The following is a 16,724-nucleotide window of genomic DNA, read 5'->3' on the forward strand; positions in this document are numbered from 1 at the left end:
TGTATGGTCGTTGGTTGACGTGGGCTTGTTGTGCTTTAAAATTATGCAAACTGATAACCAGATAACTGCTTAAAAGGGACAGGTTTTTGGCAATAAAGAGCACACCTTTGTACCTGCCTGCGGTCCCTATGTTGTTCACTACCACAACACCTTCCTTCCTGCCTGTGAAAATCCTCCCAGTTGTTTTGAGGTCGTAATGATTATGTCAATTACAATTCATACAGGTTCAGGAAAGTTGTGAGCAAGTTGTAGCTTTAAACTTTTTAGATATCTTCTGCAAAAAACTTCTCAAGCTTCATTGTTATTTTAAGCCTTTGCTTTACTCTTGGCTGATCAGGTGTAACACATGTACTTTTCTCACAGAGTAAATATGCTTCTGTCACTGACTTTGGGGGAACTCAGAAAATCTTTCCATGTCTTGGAACACTTTTAACCCTATATTGGCTTTCTGTGCCTAGAAGGGGAACCAACACAGAATGGTGCTTATCTGAGTAAAAGAATGAATTGCAGAGCATTTCTGTCCATGAAGTTTGCCTTGGAATCTTCACTGCAATGCAGGTCAGGCTCCTCTTTGCTGTTTTTGTAATGACTTTAGCCTCAGGCTCCTACATCTAGAGTTTATATGCTAGACTAGATCAACCTGCTATATGGATCACTGGAAAAAAATTGTCTTCTAAATTACACTGAATAAGTAGTAAAGAAGTGGGGATTTGGCACCTCCTTATCTAAGCAGATAGGGAGTCTTTCCTCATTACTTCTCTGGATTGTATTTGAAAGGTCAGGAAATTGTTGAAGATCAAGTCGTTTTATCTACGAAAAGTATTAATTTGTCATTAGAAATATCTACAGGGTAAAGGGAGTTATTTATGAGTGGAAATTTGAACCATTGGACTGGATACAGGAAAGAAAAGTTGCCCATGGCACTGCAAGTAATTTGCTTAGAGAAGACATGTTAGGTCTGGCCTGATAAGGCAGCGAGGGAAAATCAGTCAGAAACTACATCTATGCTATGTCTTTATTTAACAATCTATGCCAATTTTGTTTAGCTTATTACAAAAAGCTTACAGAGATTCAAAATGCACTAAGTGATGACCTCTGGACTATGACACAGAAGGGCAAGTCCCTCACTGCTCTTATCAGAGTATCAGGAAATGATCTGGCAACCAAATTCTTTCAAAGAGCCATGGCAGAGCTCATAGGAGCCACACATTTTATAGCCTTTTATGTGCAACACCATCTCCTCCTCCACCCACACTGGACTGTTGGATTAAATGTAAATCAGCACATAAATATTGCCAAGAACAGCTCTTGAATCCTCAGGCTGATTGGAACTGCTTTCTTCATGCTCTTATGTCTAATAGCTTGTGCCTTCCAAAATGGGTTTGATATATTTATACCACTTATTAGAAATGATCCCTGGCATGTTCTGAGTCCTGAATGCCACCTGGCACATGACCATGTACAAAACAAAGTCCATTATGGGCAAGGAAGAATGATGGACCATGAATGCACTACTAGAGGGCCTCCCAAACTGATTTGGGTGTGCCTTCAATCCATTCATCTGTTGTGTACATGGAAGTTTCCATACCATTGTTGGAACACCTGTTACAGTTTAAATCATCCTTATTTAAAAGATTAAAGGAACAGTAATGACAATATAGAAATCTATTTGTATAGCCTTGACCTAGTGGTCTTTCAGTGGTTAGGGTAGAAACACTAAATGTGTGTGTTAGGAGGCATCAGAGGCAGCACACAGCTTTACTTTGTCCAGTTCCTACTTCCAGTAGGTAATGAGTATTTCATTCAGTAGCTCAGCCTTAAGGATGTTTGCTTGAAGCACTAGGACAAATGATAAATTATATTTGTGAAGTCTACTTCTATTACCTGGCTCCAGGAAATATGCAAAATTGCAGCAAGAAGGAACACTCACTATATATATATTGCAGCAGTATGTGCTGCTGCATGTATTGACTGCTTTTGGCTGACATGGTTGGTTTTTTATAGCCAAGCCTCATTTTTCCAGCTGCAGATACAGTCCCAGTAACATATCCTTTGGAACAAGCCTCTGATTCTTTCCTCTGCCTTCTAGGTATGTATTATTACCCCAATAAGTGTGTAAGAAATACACTGGTTTGTGGGAGCAAATCCATTTTCTAGGACTACCCTGCTCTATTGAAAACATATCCAGATTACTTGTAACTTGTATAAATGCCATGCATTAGTCAGCTGTGCATTACCATTCTCCAAGTGACCCGTTATACCTGCTCTGTAAACAATCTTACAAACAATAGGAACTTAGAAAGGAACTTCTAAAAGCAGTTTTCAGCAACATTTTGCTGCACATCTTTGAAAACACATTAACAGTGACACCAATGTATTCTTTTAGAGCAATAGAAAATGCATACTCAATTACTTTGCAATATTTTCTAACTTTTATCACTGTTATTTGAGACAAGTTCTTGGTTTTGTTTTTAATAAATAGATCAGTCATCCTTGATTCAGCTCTGAAGCAGTAATATGGGTAAGAAAACAGATTGTGTGCATCTTGTAATCAGTCCAGGCTTACGTACATAGTGTACTATACATAGATTTAATAATAATAAAATATGATAATTATACATGTACAGTAATATATAATAGATTTAATAATAATTTCATGGCTAGGTATCTAGGGCCTTCTGTACTTTAGCATTCTTTTTACCTTAATCACCTACCCAAAGTCATAACTTTGAATTGTCATTGGTTTTTTGAGTTGACATAAACAGAGTGGAGGGACATTCATCACAGGCTGTTTGGGTCACCTGTCTCTGTGAGCCTTGGTAAATGGCATGAGTTCACACTGGGTGAAATTTGGTATCAGAGGATCATCAGCAATAAGAGCAGTGAGGTATGTGGATGAAAATTTCAAATAGCATCTATTTGCCTTTATAAATTTTATTCTAGCTATTCAGGCCATGACAAAGAGGTTACTTAAACTGATTTAATGAGTTCCTAGTATGTTAACCTGGAGATGGAACAAGGAAACAGAAAGTCGCTTCTCTTTTGAGATCCTAAAATATTTAGGCAGTTCATACCACCTGTTTCTGTCTGATGGACTGTATGTAATTTTCCAAATTTGGTAAAACTAAACACTGAGTTTTAAAGCTAAGCTCTTACAGGAATTCTCCTCAAGATCAGGAGCCCTAGTGTCATGAGTCTTGTAAGAATTTCTTTCTAATGAGATTTTCAACTGTGCTGGCAAGTTAACAGCATGAAAATAGGACTACAGCCATATGGAACACTGTTACAAATGGTTGAAATACATCAAAGAGAAAACATTCAGCAGAAATATGTTTAAGAATATAAAAAGGGTTTGTTTTTTATTTATTTCCCTTAAGACAGAGTAAATATTCTTACTTGATTCCATTTGTTTTGAGATTCCACCTAAAGAGACTGGATATCCATGCCTAAGTCCATGCCTAGCCTGACACAGAGATGATTTGAGGAGAGGCTGATCTTAATTGAATTTGATGTTGGTTACTCTTATCACTTACCTTCTCCTTCATTCCATTTCTAATAGTACTAACTTCATTTTAATGCAAGGAGAACTACACTACGAAATAGTGTTGAATACTGCAAAGTGGAATTGGATATTCTCAACTTTTTGTAGAAATTCCTCCACTGATAAGTAAGAATGGATAGGTCCTGGCAAACTATCATAACCCAGCTAAATAAGTTGAATCTTAAAGAGGTTTCACTATTATTTTTCTGTGAACAAAGCCTGTTTAGAGATGAAGAGTGAATTGTGGGCTTCTTAATAAGCCTATTACAGAGCAAGGTTTATGGGTAAATCCATCAGCATTCCTGCTTTGCTGCTAGCTATTCCTTGCACCTTTTCTTCGGCAAAGGAGATTTCTTTTACAAAAAAACAGAGTACTCTTTCTTGTCTAAATAATGTCAGATGTTCCTCTGAGTTTCAATTCAAGCATCAACTTTACCAAGGTATTTTGTACTCGAATTGACATAACTTCAGAATTAATGTTTTTAAGCTTTTTTACATAAACAATAACTCTGTGAGGATGGTGCCACCTAATGTAAGTAGAGAACATGGCAGCTACTTTTTGTTTGATGCTGTTAAATTACCAGCAAGGATTGAAAGATTAGAAATTTAGTACTCCTTTATCCCTTCTGTTTCCTCTCACACTAGCTTGCTTTCAAGGCTTCCTTGAAAACATGGTAGAAATGCATATCTTAAATGAAAGCAGAGATTCTTAATTTTATCCTTCTGCATCTATTCTATGCTAACAGAATTTAAAACCTGACTGGCAGAAAAGGTGAATAGAAAACAGCCTCAACATAAGGTATATCATTTTTACCAGGACAGAGATTAAAGCTGTTTCTCCATGTGGAAGAATCTTTCACTAGGCATAGAGATTTAAGCTTATACTATTTCTCTTTGTCTGACCCAATGATTTTTTTAGTCAGCTTACATCAAGCAGAGCAATTTTAACAAGGAGGACTAAGCATCTTTGTCATCTATTCATTTAGCAACAGAAGTTGTGAATAGAATAGAATAGAATAGAATAGAATAGAATAGAATAGAATAGAAGAGAATGGTTCTAGCTGGAGTGATGTATAATCCAACTGGTCCAACAGTCTGACTACTTCAGGACTGACCAAAAGTTGCAGTATATTATCAAGGCCGTTGCCCAAATGCCTCTTAAACACTGACAGTCTAGGGACATGAAACACTTCTCTAGGAAGCCTGTTTAGTGCTTGATTCTGTCTTGGCAAAGAAATGCTTCCTACTTTTGAGTTTGTACCTCACATATTTGAATATAGACCAAATACAGATATGAACATAGTTATTAAGGGTGTCAGTAAACGGGGCATAATTACATATCTAAATCCATTCAGGCATAAGTTGATTTCAAACCATATCTATAAGTTGATTTCAAACCATATCTATTGTTCCCTAGATAACTATACTTTATTGAATGAAGAAGGAGTATATGCTCTACGTGTGAACACAAATAATCTACTAAGGAAAAAAGGAATATGAATACAAGTAAGCCAGAATGTTCTATGCATGCAGATGGCATAAAGGAGAATTTACTTTCAGAGTGGACAGATTTACCAAGGAAATCAAAATAAAGGGTACTGGAACTATGGTGTCATAGCACAAATACATTAAAATATCTAGGTAATTAGGCTAATAAGTCTGTTAAGTTTTAATCATCAGATGCGCCAAAGTTTAAAGTAAGCATAACACCCAGTGCAGAATTCCTCTTCAGCTATAGAATGCTAAAAATTTTTGCAAAGAAAACCTTAAAGAAAATTTCCTCTAGACTTAAGATTCCAGATGTTACCTGAGAAAGACCCTAAAGTTAGTAGATATAAAGAGTTTTTTGCAAGCAGGTAAATTATGTGGGAAAATATACATTTTTTTTGCTTGATTTCTTTGATTTTGCCAATTTATAAGTGCAAATTAAAGTAGAAGACACTATTATTTTATCATTATTTATCTCATATATATAAATATGTAATTTTGGACATATAATTAGAAAATTAACGATTGTGGAATGAATGGCATTGAATATTGTTAGTGCAATTATACTAAATATAATCATTTTCATATAGTACTTTCAGTGATTTGCATAATTGTGTACTAAGAAAACATTGATGGTTCCTCAGGAAAAATACTTGACAAATCATCTACCACACAGGGCATGTTTGCTCACTGCAGAGAGATTGAATCAGTCTGATCCTGTTGTACTTGAGGGATGTTTCTCCCTTTACCTTTTCTTTCTAATGAGATTTTCAACTGTGATGGCAAGTTAACAGCATGGAAACAGGACTACAGCCATCTGGAACACTGTTACAAAGGGTTGAAATACATCAAAGAGAAAACATTCAGCAGAAATGTGTTTAAGAATATATGAGCAGTAAGTTTTTAGTTTTCATTTCCCTTAAGAGACAGTAAACATTCTTATTTCCATTTGTTTTGGGACTCCACCTAGATACACTGGATATCCGTGCTTAAGTCCATGCCCTGCTGTGGAGCACCTCTCACTGTAGTGTTAGTGCACTTTAACGGCAGCTGGCCATCTCTTTAAACTGGCACAATTTGGAAGCTGTGTGGAGGCACATCTGAACTCCCATCTTAAGTCTAAGTAAAAGGCCAAGTCTATTAACAGTCAATTTCTTCCTCTTTTTCCAGCAAGCAGAGGAAAAATTGAAGTGATTGAGGCATGATGGACATCTTGCTGTGCTTACCTGGAGGGACATAAGATTCCATAAGATTCATGAATTTTCTCCAGCCTTCTGCTAAAGTGGTGTTGGTAGGTATAATGTCAAAAGGCTCTTGAAGACTGACAGTATATGGAAAAGGAAATCTGTGGAAGGTGGTGGCAAGTAACAAGAGGCAACAAGAGTCAAATGATGACGCACTGGTCACGGTCCATACTGACAACTAATGGTAACCATCAAACCTTCTTCCAGCATGGATTCATGGCCTCCCTAGTGTGGTTCCAGATTAAATCATGAAGGTTTTACACAGAGTGCAAAGATCTATGGTTACAGAACCTCAGCCAGTGATACTGCTGTGTTGCTGTGTCAAGTAAGGTCTGTTACATCTGCCAGGAATTTGCATGGTATATTAAGACAGAAAATCCCAGCTGCCACAGATGGTGTCAGGGCTTCTGTTATGCAGTTTCTGCTGTGCACCTCCTTGTGGTTCACCTCAGGGAGCATGTCATAGTGCGACAGAATTACAGGGGTAGCTGTAAAACTGCAACAATGGTACTAACGCTCACATGATGTATTTTGCAGGATTAGAATATCAAGCACTACCTGGATTTACTTTAATCCATATTAATTGCTAATTACAGTCTGCAGGGCCAGGTTCAGCCTCAAGGCTCACTGGAAGGAGTGTCTTGTGCCCTGTGTGCTGGAGCACCTCTCCAGACCTCCTCACAGGTCATGCTTCCCCACGGGGTGATGAGCTCTGAGTAGAGCCACACTGCAAGGCAGCCTTCCCATGTGGTACTGTGCTGGAAGAGGCATGTAGAGGAAATAGGACACAATTCTCTAACTGCTGCATGGCTCTATGGCTGCTCACCTGGTCCAGCAGCTGCACTTTGGCAAAGCATGATTGCCAGGGAAGTGAGGGTACATTGCCAGCAGAGAGGTGAAGGCGGAGAAGGAAGGTGTATTGCACAGAACTCGGCGCGCAGAAATTCTTCTTCTAGTCATGGTCTTGTTTTGGCTCCAATTCAACGTGAGCACCATTTGTGTCTACCTTTTGAGAATGAAGGAAGAGAAAACCATATGAGGAAAATTTAAGAGGACCTAGGAGAAACGTAGCTACAGTAATTGAGATTGCAATGCAAATCTAAGCCCTAACAATCTGTTTTACTAGATGGCAATTTGGAATTTAATTAGCTGAAATATGTTGTAAATTGTGATGCTGAATAATATATCAGATGTAAAAAAATGCAGTGAAAAAGTCCTGTGAATAGAAGCTGCAGTGTTCTTTAGTAATGATGGCAAGACACAGGGTTAGAGGTAAAAGAAATGTATCCTGATGGTGAAGGAACACATAAGGTTAGATTTACTTGAGGGGATTTCCATGTTTGAATTCTGCATTTGGCTTTGTAATACTAGCCTTTAGGTATTTGCACAGAATTTAATAAGTTTATGATGATGCAGAAGAGACTTAGTGAACACCTCCTTTTGCCAGCCTTGGAACTGGAGAGTTCAAGAGTCTTTTTTATAAAAAACTCCTGCAATAGGTCTACCAAAACACATTGTAACCTGTGTATCCATACAGTACTGTGTTGTTGGCACCAGTCTGGAAATGTCCACATTATAGGAATGCTAAACAACTTTAAAAGGCTTTTTATTTTGAAGGTTTCTGAAACGGGAGAAAATATTTTTTAGCAACTGAATGTAACCTGCACTAGTTAGGATTAAAAACATTTTCCTCACGGATGCTACAAAGCCTGATTCTTTGCTGTTTAAAATTATGTTAATTCAGAGCATATAGAATTTTTTCCTCTTGGAGAACCAAATTAAATGGGTGGAGAGTACAAGAAGTGATAATTTTAAGGTTTTTTTTTTTGAAAATACATTAAAAAATCCACCCTTTTGCAAGTAGCTGTAATCAGAAGTAGTTTGAAGCCACAATGGTGGTGAAGCCTGTTTGAAGGCTCCCATCAACTCACCAGCAGATCGTTCCCCTGTGTTGGCAGTAGCTGTCACCAGAGAAGCTGGTTCTCTTTTTTTAGCTGCTGAAGAGCTACTAATGGGATAATGAGCAGTTTGCACTTTCTCATTAGCACTTATTCATCATAGACAGTGCATAAAAAGTATCTGTAGTTAAAGTATTAAGCAACCACTTTTGTGACATTTGTTCTGCATTATATTTCTGAAGTGTCTAGATTTTTATATTGGTATTTGATAAACTGTGGTTAAAGCCCTGTATATTTAAATTAAACAATTATGCAAACTCACAGTATCAGTTTTCGTTCTAAAATAAAGGGATTATTTTGTGTAAATCTTTGTTTCTGCTCCAGAAAACACCTTTTTGAGCTGCTCTTCTCAGACTCCCTTTCCAGTGATGCCACAAAGCATATATAAGAATATGAAAACATTAATCTGCACCATGCATGCCCTTGAGAAATTTGGTTTACTTTTAATGATGTTTAAAACCATTTTGTAGCCAGTATAGCTGGAAAAAAACATTTTTAGCACACTTATGCTAATGCCAAATTGAAACCATCTCAAGGCCTCTCACACCAACCTGACAGGGTTTGAGGACTGAACAAGGTATCTTCTCTAATGAATTGGGAAGAAGGAGGAGGTGAAAGATAGGACAAGCATTTTAGGACAAGCCTAAGAGGCAGGTCTGCTCCAACCCATCTCATCTGTCTCCCAGGAAACAAGGGGTGGATGAGCATGGCATGGCTGTTTCTCACAGCTGTGCTCCTGATCAAGCAGTAAATACTGATCCTTAATTTTTCACTCTTTCTTATTGTGGCCAATATGAAATGAAAACAAAATGAAAACTGGGTTTTCAGGAATTTGGAATTCACTACTTATAATGTCTCTTATGCAGAATTCAACGATAAATGTAAAATAAACATTATTCCATATTCCATTATTCCATATTGGAATATTATTATTCCAATAAATATTCTTTATTTTCCCTCTTCTCTATTGTCAGAATACTTCTCCCTCTGAGGATGCCTTCCTCTGTAGTTTTTTTGGATTTTTTTTTTTTTTTTTTTTTTTTTTTTTTTTTTTTTTGTGGTTGGGTTTTTGGTTATTTTTTTGGTGTGGGTTTTTTTTTCTGTTTTTGGAAAGACTGTAGAGAAGTTTGTTTTAAGAAGAATACTCCCATATCTATTTGAAAGCAGGTTTGTACAAAGGTTTAGTTACAGAAATTGCCTTTCTGAATGTATATATAAAAGCCATTTTTTAATAAACCCCTGGATTTTTCTCATGAGATACAGTGATTTGTCTTGATTTATCTTATTTCCCAAAGATGGGAAGATGATGAGTGTTACTGACCAAACAATCTCTTTGCAATAACGTCTGTGTTGTGCTAGATCTGAAATAAGATTCCATCAGTTTCTGGATCTGATTCTCAGATTCTCCAGTCAGCACAGTCTTTCTGAAACAAGCAGCATCTTGCAGGCAGATCTTGGCAGAGAGCCCCCTCCCTCTCCTCTTTCACTCTATCCACAAAGCAAAACAAAACAACACTTCTTTTAAGGGGACTTAATAAATACTTGAGATGGAAATAGTATTCTTTCAACATTAATTAAAAGATTATTTCTTACTAATGATGTTCACAAGATTGGTGCCTCAACTACAGCGTTTAAAGCAGAGGTTTCTCTTTCTTGTCTTTAGGATCTGTTTAGCAGAACAGAGTAGAACAGAATGTGAAATGTGCCAGAGATGTTTTGTACTTCCAAGAATGTAATGAAGTTAATTAAAATATGTATAAATTAATCAGATGTACAATCATATAATAATTTGTTCTGGATAGCCTCTGTGATAGTTATCAGGCTTGATCTGTCACTTAAATCAGAGCCAACTCTGAACTTGTCTCAGTTTATTCAGGGTGTTTTACACTCAAATTCTGAATACCTCCATGGATGGATATCCCACAGCCTGTCTGGGTAACCTGTGCCAGTGTTTGACCACTGCTGTTGTGAGGAATATTTTATTGCTCTGAAAAATGAGATTTTTAACTTCAAGTGCCTTTTTTAAATTAAGAACTGAGGTTGTTCCTGCTTGCATTCAAAATGGTAAATGGTAAAAATGGGGAGCCAGAAGAATTTTTGCTGTTTGACCTCTGCCTCTCAGACAATTTGGTGTGCATGGTCCTGCTCAGAAGTGTCCTTTTGACATAGCTCATCCTAACAGGCTCACAAGCAACTCTGCCATGGCAGACTGTAGGTCTATGACACCTGTATATTGCTTAGAAAAGGAACTGTGCAATTGTGCCTACTGTTGTATGATGACAGTCTGAGGCAAACATTTTTGAAAGAACTATACTGAAAGCAAAATGCTTACTTCCATGCTATCTGCCTTGTAGGAGGCTGCTCCTATTGAAATGTCCAGCTGACAAAATGTCAAGACTTATAAATAAGTCAATTTCCTGAATAGTAGTGAACTTTCAGTTGTTGCCTGCTCTAGTCTGTGACAAGTGGGGAGTTCAGAATGGGGCAGTTTCAGAAATTGCATAGATGGAGTCACAAATGTAGGATCTCTGGTCTATAAGAAAAGGAAGGATTTTCAGAATCTCAGTTTGGGACGTGGGCACTTATATTTATGCAGTGGACTGGTGATGCCCAAGATTTTTGTAAATTATAGCTCCTAATGCATAGCCATTATTTTGGGTAACAACCTTTTTCTTTTTTTTTTTTTTTTTTTTTTTTTTTGAGTATTAAAAGAATGCCAAACCTGGGTTTTGACATAATTAAATACCAACCTGAACATCATGTTTACCCGAATTTATTGAGTGATGGGTTGTCAGGTAGGGCTCCTATAAGCACAACAATATGGCCATCCTTTAATTTTGTGTCATCCAAAGGAATCTGAATGAATGAAATGTCAGTTAAAAACAGTCCTTTGAATACATACTAAACGTGAAAAATAAAAAGAAAAATAAGAAAGACAAGCTTAACTATCCAATATTTGAAATATTTTTAGATATCTAATGCAAACAAAACCCCTCTCCAGTTCTAATACAACCATATGCATCACTATTAATTTATAACATGCAAGCCAGAATAACTGGCTGGTGCTGCATGTTGCTCTTGCAGTGTTCTGTGCCTTTCAAATCCCTGTTCATGTGCCTCAAAAACATACCGCTGTTGTAATGCCCAGTATAGGTTTTACCTCTAAGGAGCCTAACAATAGCTTCTATTCCAGAACACAAATGGCTTGTTACAGGACAAAAGCCTTTTGTGAGGAGAAAAGTTGAGCAAACCAGCTTTATGCTCAGTTGTCTTTGTTTCCAGGCAGGCAGCTTAATAATGTGTGTTTGTCAGTTTACTACTTCTGTGCTGTTCCAGAGAGCAGTGCTCTTGGACATGACTCGTTGGGGTTGCTCTCCATGGTTCATCATCTGCGTGGCCTTCTGGGAAAAGAACTGTACAGCAATTCTGTTTGAACTAACCTTCATTGTGCCTGTGCCTATAAATATGGGATATCTTTCTACTAGACTTTTACTAGGCCATTTCTAATGGTGACCTGAACTAGAATGAAGTGGACATGAACAAAAAAGAAGATCTCAGTCAGCAGGTAAGGGATTGATCATAAATGATTTCCAAGCAGATATACGGATATAAAATACTTCTTGCATCTACCTCAAGGTTTCAATTGAGTGTGCTGTTCCTTGTGAATGATGTGCAAGGCTCTTCATGCGTGTATGTTGAGCATGGTCTGATTCTGAAGGAAATGGAGGTCAAAGACAGGCTTCTTGTTTGAGCTGAAAACACTCTATTTGCTTTAGGAAGCAAGTCCAAGAGATTTTGACTTCCTATTAATTTCATTTATAACTTTATCAAAAGTTACAGAAATAGATGTCTTAAATCTGATCCTATTAATATTATTGGAGAAACATATTGGCTTTGACTTCATTAACCTAAATGAAAGCACTACAATCTGTGGATCAGGATCTGACCTGGATTTTAGAAAGTGACACTCTTGAGTCAGGCTACTGACCCAAATGGAAATGCTTAGTTTCTATATAATTGCATTTTAAAGCAGATTCTGGTCCTGAATTCATACTTCTGTGGTCCCAAACCACTGTGTAGGAAAGATCATTATTCATTTTGAGCTTATTCATTTTGAGACTACCTTATTTAGGGATTTTTTTTTAACACAGTGCAGGTAATATAGTCAAGGGAAAGTAATTGCAAATAATCTTGTTACAAGGACAACTCTGTTGCTTTGAAGCAGCAAGATAATCAACGACCTTGAGAAGCTTGTCTGGTAATTGTGTATGTAGTATGAAGGCTTTGAACAGGTGTAACAGACAATGGCAGATGTTAGATGTGAAAACAAGTAGCACAATATTGTGAGCTAACCTCATTCCATTCATTTTCTCATGAAGGATGTTAATATTCTTGAGAATATTTAAAAGTTTCAAAGAAGGAAGGAGACTTCTGCTCCTCACATTGCCACACATCTCCCTTGACCTATGGCAAGTTTGTGCTTCAACTTCTCCAACTGCAAAATAATGAGAAGGACTTAACATTTATACCACTTTCACATCCTTCACAACAAGGTTTTTGTAGCAGTAAATCAGTCTCAAAGAGCCACTTTATCAAACAAGGTCACTGAGGGAGAAATTAGTCACAGCAATATCTTGACAAAGTATGTGATCCTCATGTTTCTTGCTTACAAACAATCAGTGTCTTTTACTGTCGCATGCACACCTTGTTTTATCACTGCACCCAAGAGCCAAACCCCCTCTCTGTGCTTGGAGATACTCCCTGGAAATATCTGTGTTGTCCTTGGTACAAATCCGTGCCCAGATCCTGTCCTGGTTCAAATCTTTGTAGCTCCAGTGACTCCAGTGAAGCTTCATTAATTCCCAGCAGTAGATAATTTGTTCTCGCATCCTCTGCTCCTTCGCTGCCTGGTTGCTGGGGAAGCAGCAGGGCAATGCTTTCCTCCTGCCAGGGAAAGGGGCAGGGAAATCACTTGGACACAAAACTACTTGCTTTATGGGTACTGTTTTGTGAGGTCTTAAGCAGCACCTCCTGCTGACTTGGCTTCAAGTATTTGAAATTCATTACTACACAAAAAAGATTAAATAAAGTTGATGTACCAACCTGGGAGAACTGTAAAGGGTAACCTCATAACAGCCAGAGTGGGACAGAAAAAGTTCCTCAGTATTAAGTTTCTTCTTCTTGGGCCAGGTCTCATAAGCCCTCAAAAAGAAACATAATACACCCAAGGATAGCTTAGCTATTACTTTGGGGGCATAAAATAAGCAGGATGACTTCTGCTGCAGTGTTAGAAACAAAAAAGGTTTAATAAACGGCAAAATAACAAACAGAAAAACTAGAGCCAGGTGCAGAGGTCTGCTCCTGGTAAAAACACTTCACAAAAGCACTTTAGCTCTTTTGTTCTCGTCTTTTCTACCTGATGGGTCAGGCGGGACTTTTTTGGCTTCTATCCAATTAGATGTTCTCTAGTGTTTAGTGAAGTCCATGAAGTCCCATGAAGTGGCTTTTCACCTAATCTTTAAGAGAAACTTCTGGGCTTCTTTCCTTTTTTGAGGGACAAAGATTAGTTTTGCCACTCTGTCATTAGGGGGCACACTCCTACACCTCAGCCTTTGGAATATGGCAGTATTTGAAAACACTGAAAAACTGGCTTTTTAATTAGATCCGGAAAAAAGCTCAAACAATAAGAATAATGTCCCATGTCACCATGACCTAAACAATATTTTTATGTTTTTTTAGACTGGAAACATTTAATTTCAGTTTTTCAACAGTGTTTTATATGATTAAAAAAAATTTAACCTAAGTGGAACAATTAACTTTTCATATCTAAAAAATTCATCCAACCAAACCCTATACATTTTTTGACATTTTGTTTATTTTCCCATGTTTTTCTACTTCTTAGGTTTACCAGATTTTGACATTTAGACGTTTTTTGCAAAAATAATCTTTCATTCTTGAAAAATCTATATCAGCAAGTCAAAAGATCATCACAATTTGACCTCTTAACAATCAGTTAATGATACAAAATAAAGAAATTAGAATGTGACTTAGTCCCTATTGTCTTTTGTTGAATGCTTGCATCACTTTTTGAGGTAGTCAGTAGCAGGAACTTTGAGTTATTTTGTTGATGAGTCATACTAAAGCTCCTGCTAGAGTTGCACCTTGCCTCTTTCATCTTTTCCTTTGATAGAAATCCTTCTGCAGCTCTTCATCTAGAGATACTCAGAGCTCCTTTTACTAACTCCATTTCTCTCTTTTTGCCTCCTTTCAAATGCTTTATTGAGAGTTTATTTTTCTCATTTCCATGTATCTTTTTGTCAATATGTTTTTGAGAGGTTTATAAAATACAATAGTGCTTGCAGTCTTGCCTGAAGTCATGACACTGATGCTTACACATACAAAAAGTAGGAGAAAAATGGAAGCTTCTGAATTTGCCACATAGAACACTATAGATATGTTTTCAGTCACCTATAATAACATTTTAGGGCAAAAGTTCAAGAAATGCTCTGGATTTTCACCTGTTTCATGCACCACAAAACTCAGTATTTGCTATTCCTCCCAAAGGCAACACTTTACATCTCCCAGGCTCTCAGCTCAGCAGGTTTACAGTTGAACTGCCTTTTGGCAGTGCTGTATTTCATGATATAGTTAATGCTTCACTTCAGAGCTGTACAAAGCCCAAAACTGAACACAAACTGATTAAGAAAAATTGCTTTAAATTTATATTTTCTCTGTTACCACAAGATATAAAATGTCCCTCAGATGTAGAATCCCAGTCGCATGCCAGAAGTGGCACTTAATCTGGTTAAGTAGAGCAAGAAATTTAATCTGCTGAATTAGTTGCCTGCTGTTACTGTCCTCTGTTCTCTTCCTACCTGCATGGTGCCTTAACATGCTGCTGTGAAGCTTAAGTGCAGCCCTTATCTGTTGATAGTCAGAGACATCCAGACTCTTGTGTACTCAGAGCAACACAGCCAGCACAAAGTGAAGATGAGTAAAGCTGTTATTTATGAGTTGAGATTGTCCATAAAGGGAAATTAAGTGTGATCCAGCCTACTCTTCCTTGCACTGGTCCACCTCTACCCTGAAGCCTTACCAGGAGCAACCTCTAGTGCAGATGGGATCAATGTATCAGCACAAATTGCAGCACTGGCGCAAGTAAACCTAACAGAAACCAGAACCTGGGGAAGTACCAATAAATATCAATGAAAAATAACGTCAGATAAAAATTTAGAAAGAACCTAAATCTCAGATCTGTTGCATAATGTGGCCCACACTGTTTGTATTTTGGAGCTGATTCTTCAGGCAGGAATATTTGAATAGCTTCCCAAACATTCACTTGCTAAGATAAAAAAGCAAATTTCAGAACTGCTAAGACCTCTGACTTAAGGCACAAATAAATATTTGAATATCAGCAAACAAAAATTAATTGGTGCTGAAACAAATGTTGGGTAAAAGAATTTTAGAGTAGCTTATTTCCTAGTACTGTTGATGCAGAGCAACAAAAGCTGTAGGAACTTTCAGGAAGGAAATTAAAAGTAGTCAGAATTTTTGCTATATTAATGCCATGACTGTTTTGCTCTCCTCTCAGCACAGCATGATACATGGTTCAATTAAATTAAGAGATGACTTATAGCTAGCTCATTGTATCTCTTTCAAGGCACTATTTCACTTAACCATCCCTGTATTCTGTAGAAAAAAAATCCTTTCATGAAATAAAAAGTTAAACAGATAATTCATAAGTCCTATTCCTGGGTGGTCTCCCCTCTGTACCCATGTACTAAGCCTTTCCTGATGGTAGACACCACATAAACTACTAGATAAATAAGTCTAAGTCTGTGTTATATCTCATGCATTTGACTGTCTTTAATATGAAGAGATGCTGTAGTGGTACCTTGCAACAAATATAGAAATGTTTATTTCAGTGCAGAAAATTCTGTGAATGAAATGAAATGAAAATGAAAAATTAACTTTTCTAAATGAAAGTCCATAATGTCTGAGTTTATTTAGAAATTAAGTAATTTCCCTGCAAAAATTCACGATGTGCTGAGGACCTAAAGTAATTTATAGGCTGTTCCCTGTATAATTGTAAGAGTTTTCTTTATTTGAAAGTAAAAATGATTACATTTTTGTTTAAGAGTAATGAGTACAATATTTCTTTTGGATCTAAAATCAAACTGCAGCACCATATCCTAGTTCTTCATGGAAAATAAACCCTTTGCAAACTACTATATACACACCAGTTATTAGAGGTCTGTTGCAAAAGAACATTTCCATTTAGGAACTTGCAAGTGATCAGTCCTTATCCTGCTCATGTCTGTTCAGAAGGAATTTGTTTTGGTAAGGATTATAGTGTGGGAATAGTATCTTGTGTTCTTGAAATCCTTTAGAATGGCTAGTTATATGGATAAGCTGTTTTCTGACATTTTGCTTTTGACATCTATACAATCCTTTCCCTGACTTCAGTAGAGGTGTTATGAAATAGGATGAACT

The 16,724-nt window shown here is 37.1% G+C and overlaps 1 protein-coding gene across 2 annotated transcripts in view; it reads left to right on the forward strand.

Annotated features, from left to right (window-relative positions):
- LGSN (lengsin, lens protein with glutamine synthetase domain) overlaps positions 1-16,724 on the forward strand; it is a 59,770-nt gene that overhangs the window by 26,387 nt on the left and 16,659 nt on the right. The window contains exon 1 of one of the 2 annotated variants that reach the window (XM_041410708.1): positions 11,767-11,796. The exons of the other annotated variant lie outside the window; for it this stretch is intronic. Coding sequence (XP_041266642.1) covers positions 11,767-11,796 — 30 coding nt within the window. Of the gene's footprint in view, positions 1-11,766; positions 11,797-16,724 lie in introns of those variants that run through there. 2 annotated transcript variants of the gene reach the window in all.

The sequence above is a fragment of the Onychostruthus taczanowskii genome, unplaced genomic scaffold (assembly GCF_017590055.1).
Source record: "Onychostruthus taczanowskii isolate IOZ18803 unplaced genomic scaffold, ASM1759005v1 scaffold33, whole genome shotgun sequence".
Classification (NCBI taxonomy): domain Eukaryota; kingdom Metazoa; phylum Chordata; class Aves; order Passeriformes; family Passeridae; genus Onychostruthus; species Onychostruthus taczanowskii.